Source organism: Aulonocara sp. 'chitande type north' Nkhata Bay, linkage group LG22, assembly GCF_057382095.1.
Source record: "Aulonocara sp. 'chitande type north' Nkhata Bay isolate Kocher_YH1m ecotype deep benthic linkage group LG22, A_spYH_male_GT1.1, whole genome shotgun sequence".
NCBI classification, from domain to species: domain Eukaryota; kingdom Metazoa; phylum Chordata; class Actinopteri; order Cichliformes; family Cichlidae; genus Aulonocara; species Aulonocara sp. 'chitande type north' Nkhata Bay.
Window position 1 is genome coordinate 25,032,704 of NC_141364.1, and position 15,921 is coordinate 25,048,624.

The window sequence follows — 15,921 nt, forward strand, 5'->3', positions numbered from 1 at the left end:
CTGAACCCTATCCCAGCTGGCAAAGGGTGAGAGAGAGGGTAAGTTGCCAGTCTATCACAAGGCTCATTGAGAGAACACTGAATTCCAAATTGCATATATAAATTTAACAGGAGAATGTCAGGGCATCAGTCCATGATCTCAAGCTTCAGAGAGGTTGGTTGAAGCAACAGACAACAACTTAAATCACAACAACACAATCGTTAAAAAATTCAGGCATTGAAACAGGAAAGAAAAACTTCGTACTTTAACCTGAGATGCCGTGTCATGACTTGAAGACAGATGTTCAAATCAAGACATGTGTTAAATATTGATGAACTGAAGCAGTTTCAAAGAGAAATTGCCGTGAATTCCTCCTTACCATTGGTCTTTTCAACTGCTACATCAAATGTCTATTGGAGGTTTTTCAAGGCAAAGGAGGTTATACGATTTGAGTACAAGTTCTCCTACCTTCAATGTAAGAGATTGGTGTAGCCGTTAGATGTGACCACGTTTTATAATAAAGTACCATCAGAGCTCTTATCATATAGTAAAAGACATATGGTAAAAGAAAACTACCAGGAACATTGCTAAAATGGCAACGTTGTAGAGTCATACCTCAAGTAATCTCTTACCTTGACTCTCATTTTCTCCAAAACACTTGAAAGCTTAAGAGTGACATTGAGTGGTGGTCTATTTCGATGAAAGTCTGTATTAATGCAATCAAAGTGGTAACCTTGCCAGGGCTTTAGACACGTCTTCTTCTAGTAGTACCATCTGGTGGTTCTTTGTAATTTTTTATTGCCTGAGGACAGAGGAGATTTGAAAACCAATTCACAGAATCTGATTTCCCTTGGACCTACTGTCTCAGAAGGGTAGATGATTTAAGAGCAGAAAAAAGCATGTTAAAGACAAAAAGGAAAACTCTGTTCTCAGGGGCTCTACCCAAGTCTTGACCCTGTGAAAACAGAGGATATCATAGGCGGTATAAATGAAGTGGTTGTAGTCTCTGGCTCTGCCAGTGCAGCTAAATAAAAAGTGCTTTAAACATCCAGGGCCAGCATGAGACGATTACAGTGGTTGCAGGGCAGAGGGGCTGACTTATTTGACAGATTCAGTATATACTCTACGGTGATGGCACAGTGATACTACCATAGGTGAGTGAACTAAAAATTTGAAGCCTCAAGTTTTATGAGCAGTGTATCCCTGATGTTTTGTAAACCAAACACATAACAGCCATGGCTGGCAACTTTGAGTTTCCCCATAATGGCCGTGGGTGGTCAGGGTGTTTCTACTACTGTTTTGCACACAGTATATTCTAACATGTTTGAATAACACGGACTGGCGACCTGTCCAGGGTGTACCCCACCACTCGCCCTGTGACAGCTGGGATAGGCTCCAGCGCCCCCCGCGACCCTGAGAAGGATAAGCGGAAGCGAATGGATGGATGGATGTTTGAATAACATCAACAATAAATCAGGAATAAAACTATTTTGTGATATTTGTGATATTTTCTGTTTTTACCCACGAGTCCCCTCAAACACTCTGGCTGGCGTTCATCAGTTCATACAGCCAGTCAGTCCGCTGTTTACCTCAGCTACCAATATGCCACACTTCCATGACTATTTACTCTGGAGGAGGCTGTAAAACTTTGTGAAAAGAGTCCAATACAGGTTGATGAGTGAGTGAACGTCACTTATGTCCATCTTGGCATTAGCCAAGGTGAACATAACCCCCATGACATAGCCACGCTGGTTGTAGCTCTCTCACGCTCTGTAAGTAGAAAGGTAAGGTTGATTTTAGCAGCTGCAGGGACTGTAATGTTGATGGAGAGTTTTTCACTGTATTCTACTTACAGTTTAGCATAACAACCAGAGAATCACAAGCAGCTGAGTTTATTTACCCCCCAAGGACTAATTATAGGTAAAGAAGAGTAAGATAAACTCTGCTGACTTCAAACAGTTCAAGTCAAGGTTTTACTCCTCGAGGCCCCCCGAATGAGCAATCTATGAGGAGGCTGCTTTTTGTTATGTGATTTAATGTTTATCTGAAGCACAAGCACGACTACAAGTTGCGAAATCCCACATACGTTCTGAAGTGTACTTCTCGCTGCTAGTCGGAAACGGCTCATCCCTGCTGTACATTAGTATTCAAAGCAGAAAAATATATCCAAGACATCCTGTCACTGTTGTGAGTGGAACATTACAATTTCAGCCCATTTGTTTTCATCTGTTAATGGAACTCCCATATCACATCTCCCTGGAGATTGTGTTGACTAAGATTCCTGTTTTAAGAATTGATGATGTAGATATTTCACTTCATTTTAATGAAATAAACATGTCTATACCTTCTGTTGCTTCCTGTTTCGGTGTAGCAAGCTTAGTTTGCTCAGTCCTTGCCTTTCGGTTTTAGCTGATGGCAGAATACCAAAACATGGAAAGATGTTTTACATTCCTCTCTGTGCCTCCACAGAGACTCAATCAGGGGCATCACTGCAGCTCAGTCAGCTATCAGAGTTGAGGATGGCACTTCAGACACCCAAACTGATTTTGCAGTATATACGCATAGATGACATTATTGATTTCCTCAGATTTTATAACCCGTTGTCAGAAGTGAAGCGTTTTTTTTATGAGCCAGAGTCCAGAGAAAATACAGCACAGTGAAGCAGAGGTTTACTGCAGCGTATGACTAACAATGTAGTATGTTATTTGTAGCTGTTATGACTGATAAATGATAGAATGATGAGTTCTAAAACGTGTAATTCTGGCCTGCCTTTAAAAGACTCACTCTTTCTAAAGTACTGATGACCCTGTGTAGCTTTAGTATCACAGGGATCGAACCATCTAGTAAACTTTATTGCTTCCCCACATACAATCTGCCCCAAGCACATCAACTATATGATAGTCTAGTAATAGTAACAGCCCAATCAACACATCTGACATGAGTTGCAAAAAGTCTTTAGTCATTTATTAGACTAAGAGAATCTAAGAGAAGACTAGACTAAGAGAAGTGAAATAATTAACTTCTCTATTTGGTAAAAATTTGTAACTTAAAGTTTCCAGGGAAATGCTCAGATGGAGAATAAATACTGACACACACACACACCTGCACACTACAGAGCACATCCTTGGGCGAGCGGAAGAAAGGAAGGAAGACAAACTAAAGGAAGAATACCCCATGCCACCTTAAGGACAACATTATTAGTCACAGGAAGACTGGGGGAGTCATGCACTGCTGAGTGTTATTTCTCTCCCCCCTATCAGTGGCCTCATCTCTCTGTATCTCACTTCTACCCTGTCTCTCTCACTCTTCTAGAGGAACTCGTTATCTCCTGGCAAAGAGGTCTTTGGTATCGCAGAGGCCAAGGAAAGGATCATTGGTTCTGCTTGTATGAGTATGTGTGTCACATAGTGAAGGGTGCAATGCCATAATAAAAGCATCTGTGAAGAGGTGAAAGTGGACAAGCTGGGATAGTGTGAAATATAATGTCAAGACAGTCAGACATGAACTGGATGCTTATGGGTTCTATTCTAGTCTCCTTACACATAAACCTTTCTTCCTTAGAGAAAAACTTGTAAACTGTAATTCTCTAGCATCATCTTGAACCTAATGATTATTACATGAGTTGTTTATTCTGTAAATCAGCTGCCTCAGGGGCTAAGTGTAAATATAGGTTTACTTGAGAGTCACCTCACACTTTCATGTCATTGTCACATGTCAGTCGGACTTCTTCTTCTTAGGCCTCAGTTGCACAGGCCCAGAGACCCCCTAGCAACCTCTGATCACCAGAGAAAAATGCTGCTGGGATATTGTTGGGAGAAACTGGTATCAAAGAGCTTGCTGCACCAAAAGCCTCCTTGCAATTGCTTTGGTCACCGTCTCCTTTGTTTGTCTGCAGACACTCACAACTAAACACAGAGGAGTAGTAAAACTAAAAGTACACCACAAACTAGAAATACAGGCTGTTTGCCTTCAAAGAAAAAGCAGTGCCTTACTGCTGTAAAGGTTCATCCTTCAACCCCTTGGTGGTCTGGGGTGGCTTGGACCTCTTCCATATCAAGGGGGGCTCTGCTGGGTACTGGGCAGTTATTGGGCACCTGGAGCCCTTGGACCCTGATCTCCAGGGTGTCCATTGCCCCTGGTCGTCTGGGACTCCCAGACTTTGGCCGGTTCTCCATCTCTATCTGCCTCTGGCTCCGGGGGAGGGGTAATTGCGGCTTTCCACCCTCATTTTCAGGTACCTTTTTTGACAAAGACATATACACACTCGACAATTTCTCGCTTGCTCTCTCTCGCTTTCTCTCTCACACTCACACACCACAAGAAGATTGTTGATTTATGTATCTGTGCATTGCTGACTTTTTGTGTTCCAGGTTTCCAGGTGTTGTATGTTTATTTTTCTTACTGTCATGGTCCTGGGTCATTTTGACCCAGTGTTCTTAGTTTTTCTGTAGTTTTGTATTTTGTTTCTTATGTCCATTGGATTGTTTGGTTTGGTATTTGGATTCCCCCTGTGTCCATGTTTTTATTGTGGTGTTTGCTCTGGTACCGTGTTCCCATCCTATGTGTTCTGTGTTCTCCTCATCCCCTCGTATTCATCCTTCTTCTCTGCCTCTCTCTCTGCCTCTCTCTCTCCGTGCTCATCTCTGTGTACTGTGTTGTGTTTAAGGTCCACATCTTGGTGTCAGTATCGTCAGTTTCGTGTCCTCCCTGCTCGGCCATGAGTAATTGTCTTCAGCTGTGTTCCCCGTGTGTTCCCACTTCCCTCGTTACCTTCTGTGTATTTATGTCAGAGTGTCCCTTTGTTCTGTGTTGCGTCGTCCCTCTAGGTTGTGTGCATTTTCCGTGTCTTCCCAGCGCCTCAGCTTTTAGTTGCTCCCAGTATAGTTTTGTATGACTTCTTATGTTCCTGTTAATAAAGACCGGCCTTTGAGTTCATCCCCGTGTGTCTAGAGCCGTGCATTTGGGTCCTCTCTTGCCTTCACACAGCCGCCGCATGACAGAACGACGCAACCACGAAATGGACCCAGCAGGCTCCGCCCGTGAGGGAGATATTCTCCGTGTACAGAGTCTGGTGCAACGAATAACCCACGCCTCGGACTCACGGACAATTTCCGTCGGACTTAACGCCATAAAGGCAATAATCGAGGGAAACCCTTTCCTTCAGCAGCTCACCTGCTATGAAGGCTTTATCGACGAATTGAGCCGAGCTAAGGAGGCATTACAAGCCCGTGAGCTGGCAGACAGTGTCCGTTCCCGGGATTCCACGCCACAGCGACTGCAGACGGAGATCTCCACCCATCAGCCGCCGCAGCAGAAGCAAACTAAGCTCGCCGCGACGGTACCGCAGCATCAGACGGGGCTCTCGGTGTCGCAACAGCAGCTGCTAAAACGAGAGGGTTTTTTGGCGCCGCTGCCGCAGAGCCCTTCTCCATCCCCTCTCAGCTCTGACCGTCGCTCTCCCGCTGCTCTCCTAGCAGCGATGTGGTCGGATGATGAAGAGGAGACCGTCACCCCCGCATCATCACCGGTTTCCCCCGTCACCTCCGTTCCCTCATTAAGGAGGAGACGCCGTCGCCGGTCCTCTCCTCAGTCGGATTCCGGGACTACTGGGCAGCCGGCTGGGGTGAGTGACAAAGACACTTTCTCTGTTCACTCTGAGGCTAGTTCTCACTACTCTGAATGCAGGAATGCAAACTCTGTGACTCTTGCCGTAGACGCTAAAGGCTCACGGTCTGTAAACGTTGAATCTGAACCCGAACTTGTTATGAACCATTGTACTGCCCGGAGGGTCAACTCAGAGACAGTTTCTCCTACGTTTGGACTCATATTCGAGAAAGATCATCCTTCGCTAGAGTTTCCTAGGTCTAAAAACTCGAAGTCAGCATTTCCTGAGTTAGAGACACCTGTTTCTGTGCCCTTTACCTGTGTGTCTGCTGAGGATGATTGTTTTGCAGTTAAGCTCACCCCTGGGGCTTTACTACCTGCCCCCTTAGATGGTAAAACAGTAAAATCCAAGACTGTAAATGTTCCTGTGATAGCTCGACCCCAGCTCGTTGCTTCTGAGCCATCACCCCCGGGGATTGTCCATTCTGACGTATGTACTGATTCAAATGTTCTTGAGTCAGGGGGCTCTACACCCACCACTGTTTACCCTAGGTTTACTGCTTCCGGCGATCCGGTGGTAAAAGACTTTGTTTCATCTGCCTCTCCGGTGCACAGACCTATGTTTACATCGGCTATTAACCCCTCCTCTGTCAGTATAAGTACGGTTAGCTCCGAAGAAAGAAGCTCTAAGACTGTTGGTGCATCAGCTGATCACATTTCTCTTGAGTCTGTACACACTGAAGGTGATGCATTAGTGCCTGTAAGCTACAGCTTTAGTACACTTAACGCTACGAAGTCAGAGCGCTGTTCCTCATCCGCTCACTCAGGGCAGGGAATCGATCTCTTGCTGACTGTTCTTTCTAGGCCCGCCTCCCAGGCCCCTTGTGTTCTAGGGATAGCTGCGGCCCAGCACTCACCTGCACCTGTCTCAATTCCCCAGGTGAGGGGGGCTGGCGCCCAGCTGGTCCCTGTTCCGGTTTCCGGGTCAACTGAGGCTCTGCTGGTCCCTGCACCCGTATCGGCTCCTCGGGTGGGGACAGCAGCCGCCCAGTCCCTGCCGAAATCTGTGCCAACCGCTGAGGTGGGGCCCGCCAGGACCCAGCCAGTCTCTGCACCTGTACCTACTCCTCAGGTGGGAGCGACTGGTGTCCAGCAGGTGCCTGCACCTTTCAACTGCATTGTAGGCCCAGGGGAACTGACACTGCCACCTGTCCTACATCCGCTCCCACACCCATCATTGCACTCAGCTGCACAGGATGCCCCTCAGTCAGTCATTCAACCCATAACCCTGCCATTAATACACTCTGTTGCTGAGCCATTAGCCGCCCGACCCGCAGCCACTTCAGCCACTCCTCCACCCATCACACCTCCACTACAACCATCAGTGCAGTCTCCAGTGTCCCCAGTGCAGCCTCCTGCAGCCCTGCTTTCCCCAGTGCAGTCTCCAGTGTCCCCAGTGCAGCCTCCTTTAGCACAGTCACCCACTCAACCACCAGCACCACAACCGTCACTACCTCTAGTTCATTCCCCTGTGAAGTCATTAACTCCACCACCTACTCCACTCTCACCACCACCGTTACTACAGACATCAGTTCAGTCCCCTGTGCAGTCATTTACTTCTCCACCGTTAGCAGCTCAGGTCCCCGTGTGTCCAGCAGCTCAGGTCCCCGTGTGTCCAGCAGCTCAGGTCCCCGTGTGTCCAGCAGCTCAGCTCGCACCTGAACCTTTGGCCCAGTTCCCCGTAGCAGTGCAGTTTTCTAGCCAGCTTAACGTTGAGCCCGGGGTCCCAATTCTCTCTGGCTCTACATCAGCTCCTGCTGGAAGCTCGGATGAGCTCATCCAGCACTCCGCGGCTCCCGTGCCGCCATCTACCTCGTCCGCTGGGGGTTCCAGTGAGCCCAGCCAGCACCTCCTCGTCTCCGCTGGAGGGTCCGAGGGGCCCGTTCAGCCTCCTGTCTCCGCTGGAGGGTCCGAGGAGCCCGTTCAGCCACCTGTCTCCGCTGGAGGGCCCGAGGAGCCCGTTCAGCCACCTGTCTCCGCTGGAGGGCCCGAGGAGCCCGTTCAGCCACCTGTCTCCGCTGGAGGGCCCGAGGCGCCCGTTCAGCCACCTGTCTCCGCTGGAGGGCCCGAGGAGCCCGTTCAGCCACCTGTCTCCGCTGGAGGGCCCGAGGAGCCCGTTCAGCCACCTGTCTCCGCTGGAGGGCCCGAGGAGCCCGTTCAGCCTTCTGCCACGTCAGCTGGAGGGCCCGAGGAGCCTGTTCAGCCTTCTGCCTCTGCTACGCCTGGTCCAGCCTCAGCCTCTGCAGCTCCGCCTGGTCCAGCCTCAGCCTCTGCAACCTCGTCTGGTCCGGCCTCCGAGTCTTCGTCCTCGTCTGGTCCAGCCTCCGAGTCTTCGTCCTCGTCTGGTCCAGCCTCAGCCTGTGCTTCGCCTGGCCCGGCCCCCGCATCGCCACCGTCTGGTCCTGCCTCGTCTGGTCCTGCCTCGTCTGGTCCTGCCTCGTCTGGTCCTGCCTCGACTGGTCCTGTGCCCACCAGGCCATGGCCAGCACGCCTGAGACTGGAGGGCCGCCGCTGCCTTCCGCGCGGTCGGCCCCCTGAACTGCTCCGTCGTCTCCTTCGCCGCCGCCGCTGCCTTCCGCGCGGTCGGCCCCCTGAACTGCTCCGTCGTCGTCCCCCCCTTCGCCATCGCCGCTGCCTTCCGCACGGCCGGCCTCCGGACCGGCTCTGTCACCTGTGCCACCCACCTGGTCGGCCCCCCGACCGTGTGACCCGTGAACTCTTGTGCCTGTGGTCTCTGGGTCGGCCCCCTGAACTTTATTTGACCTTTGGTCTTGTGCTCCTGTGTTTTCTGTTGTTCGTTTTTGTTTTTTGTTCCGAGCCCTCCGTCCTGGGCCCCCACCGCCCGCCCTGGGTCGTTTTCTGTTTGGTTTTTGTTTTCCTGTGTTTGGGCTGTCTGGAGCCAGCCCTTGAGGGGGGGGTACTGTCATGGTCCTGGGTCATTTTGACCCAGTGTTCTTAGTTTTTCTGTAGTTTTGTATTTTGTTTCTTATGTCCATTGGATTGTTTGGTTTGGTATTTGGATTCCCCCTGTGTCCATGTTTTTATTGTGGTGTTTGCTCTGGTACCGTGTTCCCATCCTATGTGTTCTGTGTTCTCCTCATCCCCTCGTATTCATCCTTCTTCTCTGCCTCTCTCTCTGCCTCTCTCTCTCCGTGCTCATCTCTGTGTACTGTGTTGTGTTTAAGGTCCACATCTTGGTGTCAGTATCGTCAGTTTCGTGTCCTCCCTGCTCGGCCATGAGTAATTGTCTTCAGCTGTGTTCCCCGTGTGTTCCCACTTCCCTCGTTACCTTCTGTGTATTTATGTCAGAGTGTCCCTTTGTTCTGTGTTGCGTCGTCCCTCTAGGTTGTGTGCATTTTCCGTGTCTTCCCAGCGCCTCAGCTTTTAGTTGCTCCCAGTATAGTTTTGTATGACTTCTTATGTTCCTGTTAATAAAGACCGGCCTTTGAGTTCATCCCCGTGTGTCTAGAGCCGTGCATTTGGGTCCTCTCTTGCCTTCACACAGCCGCCGCATGACACTTACAGGTGTAGCAGTTGGCGAAATATTGTGGATTTCTATTTGTACACTATCCTTTTATTAATTCTTCCCTATTTTCTCCCTCCCCATTTTATTTCTTGCCTGTCCTGCCTTGGACATTTTCATACTGTGTACCAGAAATATAATGTAATAACACAAATAGAAAGAAGAAATAAACAAATAAAAGAAACACCTGGACAAGAGGAGCCTATAGAGAATTTATAGAGCTGATCTTGGAAAAGCAAAATGTGTTTGGCACAACAGCACATTCAGTTCATAATTCTCTTTGCAAAAGCTGCCAGACAGGACAAGAGTCTCCAGTAGTTGGTGTACTACTGGATACTGCAATGGTTTGCTAGCAGGGATGAGCTTCACTGACCACTCTGTAGGTGGAGCCTCAGATGGGCAGTGCAGTTCTTGGCCTGTGTGTTGTTGCTTGCTTACTAATTCCCATCATGCTGTGTTCTACAACTTTGTGATTAATGAAAGTGAAAAACATTGTGTGATAAACTATCCAATGGTGTTCACTAACTGCAGCTTGGTAAAGGTGTGCATATGACCAGTAGCAGTTTTTGATACGGGCGACACAGGCGGTTGCCCAGGGCGGCATCGTGGTTGGGGGCGGCATCACGGGCATTGGCAAAAAAAAATTGCTCGTACTCATGCTGCCCCCACCGATCGGTTTTCTATCGCCCATTTGCTGGGAGTAAGGGCGCTCTCCGTTTGCGAGGTGTGCCTGCTGCTTGTGGCACAGGGGGCAGCGGGGGATTCTCTGGCTGGCTGGAGAAGCATCTAATAACCAACTCGCAAAATAAAACAAAATAAAAACAAACCAACAAACACGAAAACACCAGACATGATGATACAGACTTATAATTTGCACCGATGTTTTTTCGAAACTCTGTATGCGAAAAGTGAGCGCGTGAGCACGAGAGCCCTCGGTGCGCCTGCTCGCTGCTAAAGTCAAAGTAAACTTTATTGTCATCTCTGCTACATACAGTATACAGTATATATGGAGACGAGACGACAAGGCTCTAGTTACAGCAGTGCAAGTAAACAAACAATAAATATAAGAAGAGTAAGAAAATATATATACACATATACACATTAGGACTGGGTAATAATGTTGTAAATCCAAGCCCATTGTGTATAGAATCCTGGGTTGTATGAAATCCCAGAAATAAACCCTAGACAAAGTGAATCTGCAAACTAAGGTGTAGGTCTGTTAGGTTACAGTATGTTGTGGTGATCCTCGGGTTAGGGGGATGGGTGTTCATACTGGAGTGCAAAATTAAAACCAATGGAAGATGGACAAGAAAAGGTCAAAGCCATCAGGTCCTCAGGTTAGAAAAAAGAGAAAAGAAGTGGAGGAGAAACGAGCAAAAGATACAGGTAAGCAGATGTGTCATTGGATAATGGCAGGTCATCCTGAAACAATCAGAATCAGAATACTTTATTAATCCCTAAGGAAATTATGTGGGTTACAGTTGCTCCAAGAAGAAATGGTAAAAGTAGTAACAGTAACAGACTAAACTCCAAACATTATGTTACAGATTTTAATATTAATTAGTCATTGTCAGTTGTTGATTTGTCCTGTTCTCATTGTATGACGAATTATGATGGCTGTTTGGTAGCCATTTGCATTCTATGCATACTCTCTCTTTCTTCATATGTGTGTGTGTATGTTTCTCTGGTGAAATTCAGTACGCCAGAGGGAGTGTTCGCCCAGGGCGCCAAACAGGCTAGGACCGCCACTGCATATGACAGGACTGTGTTTACCAGTGTGTGAATGGGTGGATGACTGGATATGTAAAGCGCTTTGGGGTCCTTAGGGACTAGTAAAGCGCTATATAAATACAGGCCATTTACATTTTACCATTTATATGTCTGACACAGTACAGCAGTGTTTCCCATAGATACAGTAGAGTACTTTGGCAGGGCATCCTGGTATATTTGGCTTACTTTAGTTTTTTTTTTCATTGGTCTGAAACAGCAACACCATGTGACTGATTTACAACAATACCCTCAGCTTTTATTTTAAAAGCGTATTCATCGCTAACCAGCTAACTTGGGCTTTTTGTGTCTTGTGTAGCTGGCTCATTGGCCAGGTTTTTATTATGGCAACCTTCACTATTATTCAGAAGCTTCTTTAGAAGGAAACTGCAGCCAGACAAACTCTTTTTCCACCATCTTAGCCTGCAGCTAGTGACAGTATACCTTGTTCTTCTATTCATCCTTGGTTGAAGTCAGTCCAGGAGTTTAAAGTTAGGAGCAGCTCACCAGAGAGGCAGCGGAGAATACTGCTGCTATTTATTTGTTAAAAAGTACTTAATACGGTAATTAAAATAGCTGAAAAAGAGAAACTTAGAAATAGCATTATTTAATAATTATTGTAAAAAAGTATAAACTCACAGTTAGGTTAGTCTTATCTGATGACAAGTTATGATTAATAATATTGCTGTCTGTGATTATGTATTTGACGCGTAGGTTTGTAGAGGAGATGCTGGATCATTACCTAGTACAATCAGACTCAGCTGATCCACATCCAGCCTCAGCAAACACTAACACAAACCCAGCCATAGCCTATGGGATTATGCTTACACTGTATAGACAAAGCTGCTTGAACAAATTAGCAGGGAGTAAAGCCAAAGCTCAGTTACACTATATTTTCTGCTTTTTTTATACACTAAATATGTTTACAACATCTTAATAACTGCATGTTAATGTTACTATTTACTTATCTTAACATTATACAGAGTATTGTTTTCACCCCATCATGTTCTGTATAGATGCTCATTCCTAGATGGAACAAGTGCTTTTCTGTGGCTGGAGTAAATGGTCTACACGGCTCATAGGTCAGTTAGGAAGGTTCCTAAGTAGGATATTGCTTAAGGCCCCAACAAGCTCAGGACCATCTCTGCTTCCATCATATCACTTGTTCCCCCTCTTACCTGTTCTTTTCTCTCACTAACAAGCTGTCCTTTAGCTAATCAATTTCAGCTTCCCTTTTCACCCCTCGCTTTTCTCTGTGCTGAGTTGCAGCAGGACACTAAATACATTGTGTGCCAGAGAAAGAACAAACAGGAAAGAGATTATATTTCCATTAAAATCTTGGCTGCTCTCATTGTTATTGACACGGCAGAGATCCTCGGTGCTTTGAGGGCAAACAGCAGAACTCGTGCATGAATATGCACACGCGCGCATGGTTTTTCTTTCAGTCGTGGCTGCCTGCTTCGCTCAAACAACACATCCACCTACCAAGAAGGTTTGATGCTGCCTTTGTTGGGGCCCCTTGAAACCCCACTATCGCTCTGTTTTGCTATGAAAGTTTACCAAAGCTCTGACACACTCTGGATCACAGCAGCGCTGAGCTGCGTTACAAAGGCAGCTGCATCTACATATGCATACTGAGACACAGTGATGTAAGTAAAGACACCCAGCAGGCGTACACAAACTCACTGCAAGGACAAAAATGCGAAAATTGCCAATAAGGTACTTACCAACGTGAACACACACTGCCTTCACAGCCAGCAGGCTTCACCATGAAATGGAATGGATGGGCTGCTGTTCCCCTCATTGGTCTCACAGTGGGTGCATGTAGCTTGTGTATGTGAATGAATGCGGGGCACACTCGTGCATTTGCATGTCAGGGTGCTCGCTTGTGTATCTGAAAGAGAGCAGCTCTCACTGCAAGGGAACAGCGCTTTGAGAACTGTGTTGTTTCACTGCCGATAAGTACGATAAACAGAACCATAAAACAAGAGTTCTGAAACTGCTTTGTGACCCACTGGTTTGTTATCAAAGCTGCCAAAAATGTGACCACTAGGCATCAGAGATGGATTTACACACACACACAAAAGTCAGTGTCTCCCTTACCCATTCGTTACCAGCTGGGCCTTTAAAAGAAATCCAATCTGCTGGTAAATTATCTGTAACTCAACAGTACATCCCAGTAACCCAGGAGAACAGCATGCCACAAGATTTATCCCAGTGTTTTTTTATTGTTCACTAAATAAAAAGGTCATCTGCTTCCTCTGTTCCATTGTAACTTTTATAATCACAATTAACACAGACTGAACATCTGTGGGTTATTATGAGCATCTCAATATTCTCAGAAAGTGACATTGGGATGCTTATTATGCAGATCGTTTTAGATGTACGAGAAAAAGCTGCGCTCAGTTCATACTTCTGTCCAGATTAAACCAACCATTTAGCATCGAACAATTCACTTAATTTTGGTCTAATTGCAAAAAAGCTTTAGCAAGAGAAGTGAAAATGTGGCAATCGTGAATGTGTGCTAATGTCTGGAAAATGACTTCCGGCAAAGCTCATTCATGAGCAACTACACCAGCAACTTAACCTTGCGTTTTGCTTCTCATAAAAAGGAGGATGATAGTGAAGGCTTTTGTGTTTACCTTCTCTCTTGAACGTACACTCATTTGTGGGTGTTCTCACAAGCAGCTGAATGTTGCCTATCTGTGTCTGTTAATCAGCTTGATAGCATTAAATATTGATTGGTGAAACACGGCACCAATCAACCATCCAGCCAACCATCAAGGGCCAACAGACTTTTCTTTGAGACTGAAAAACACGGTGTACCTAGACACCCAAATCCTCGTCTCATCTGAACGGTCCTTTTTTATCTCTCTCTCATGGCAGCATACTAGCTTCAGACTCATTTGTAACAGGGACACCACATTTGTCTGGATACGCTCTGTGTCAGCTGAGAAGACCTACAAGTGTGAAGCTGATTTTTGCTTCCAAGTGGCAAATGAGAGTTAGAGGTTATACAACTTTTTCCCACCTACACACACAATGACACCATAAGTTGAACTAAATGTTAGTGTCCAGATGAGTCAGTGAGTTCCCAAACTACAATTCCATTCATCATGCTAGTCTGTTGCTGGCTAAAGTATTTGAAGGACTCATTAGTTATGAGGCTGTTCCCCCACAGACAAGTTTCAAAGTCAAACCTGCTCATGTGAACTTTTATTGCTCCTTTTTTAAGTATTTCTTGTTCTCTTCTCCCTTTTTTGAGCACTATTGTGTTCTAGACTGCCGTAAATGGGATTCACGGCAAAATAGCAGTTGCTATAATAATGCTGGGAATTTGACTCCATCCTATTGTGATGATTGAAGCTGTCATGATATCAGATTTCTAGCTTTATGTTTAGCTTAGAAAAAGCTCTGACTTAAATGATACTAAAGCAATATGATCTTTATAAATCTTTGTATAGAACGTTTTAGAACGGGAGTTGTTTGTTGTGCATTTGGTCAGATTTACACTCAAAATATGAGTCAGTGTGGGAAGACTCTGCACAAGTGTACAAGCTGTGCAAGAAAATCAACAACAAAATGATTTAAATGATTATGTGGGTTTTAAAATGATATAAATATGGATTCATCCATCCATTTTCTCAATTACTTAGCCCGTTAAGGGTGACTTGGAGGCTGGACCCTATCCCATCTGTCACTGAGCAAGAGGCAGGTTAGGTTGCTAGTCTATTGCAGAGCTAACACAGAGAGGCAGACACCATTCACAACAAGTATTTGTTGAGTTTTTTATATACCTAACCTATATCCAACCTTACTGGATTGGGAGGAAGTTGGAGTACCCAGTAAGAGCCCACACACAGGGAGAATTTGCAGACTCCACACAGGAAGGCTTAATCAGTGATTATGTCACAAGCTCAATGAAATTACATGTTGTCCCATTCAGTGCAAGGAAAAGCAAAGAAAGCAATCTCACTATTCACAAAAAATACAAGAATAGAAAATAAAACTCTTTCTACTGAATACATGCAGTATAAATAGATATGTGCATATGTGTGTACTTGACACACAGAATGAAGTTATTTTTCAGTATTTAGCCCCAAACCTTTCTTCTCTCCACCTCCACCTTTCATTTTGTTGGACTTACTCTCCTAAAACTACATGTGTGAGCATGCCATTAACACTGCAGAAAGAGTGAACAAGCCACACCTGATGTATGGATTCTGTGAGGTCTCTAAACTCTCTCCTCTGTGCTATAACAGTGCTGCTAGTCGACTGTTCGCGTGAGGTCCAAACAACCTTCACTCCACTGAAAAATGTCCAAGTATGAAGGAAGCAGATGGTGAGTATGGTGATAAATCAAAGTTCTGTGGATGTTCTAGGGAAGTGGAACAAAAATGCACACTGGTCTGCTTAATGACAATGATAATCATCATTATTCTTATTGAATGTAACCCGAAATACTTTTAAAAAATTGTCCCCTCTCTCTTATAAATTTTCCCTCTGTCACAGTTACTTTAGCTTTTCACTCTAACAGGATTTGACTGTGGGAAGACAAACTTATTTTTATTTGACCATAGTGTTAGTCATAGATATTTGACCATAGACAACTCAGAAACTTGTTACACTCACTTCCTTAGCTTTAAAAACTTGACAAAAAGTATTGATCTTAAAAACATCGTTCAAGCATAAAAGTGGGGATAAGAGAGCCCACTGAAACTTATAAGAGCACATATAAACCGTGCAACTGTGCACTTGACCTCTGCATCTCTCATACTTTCACAGACTTCAAGGAAAAGTGACCATCTGCCTGGGTGTAACACTGGCTTCTAGCCTTGTGGTCCCCGCAGAGAGATAACCAGGCATAGCTTTAAACACCCCCAGACAGACCCTTATCCCTCTAGCTTAATGTCCTTGTGGCTGAGGGTAATGCAGAGAGATGGATGGCCCCGACCTATCCCTCCTCGCCAGGGTCCCTGGTTGTGAGA

At 45.9% G+C, this 15,921-nt stretch overlaps 1 protein-coding gene across 1 annotated transcript; it reads left to right on the plus strand.

Annotated features, from left to right (window-relative positions):
* Positions 1-4,387: 4,387 nt before the first annotated feature.
* Positions 4,388-9,147, plus strand: LOC147304266 (uncharacterized). The gene is made up of 4 exons (XM_086279502.1): positions 4,388-5,602; positions 6,524-6,849; positions 6,906-7,186; positions 7,746-9,147. Exons 1-4 carry the CDS (start codon positions 4,973-4,975, stop codon positions 8,600-8,602), a joined length of 2,094 nt encoding a protein of 697 aa, XP_086135628.1. The 5' UTR covers positions 4,388-4,972; the 3' UTR covers positions 8,603-9,147.
* Positions 9,148-15,921: the final 6,774 nt, after the last annotated feature.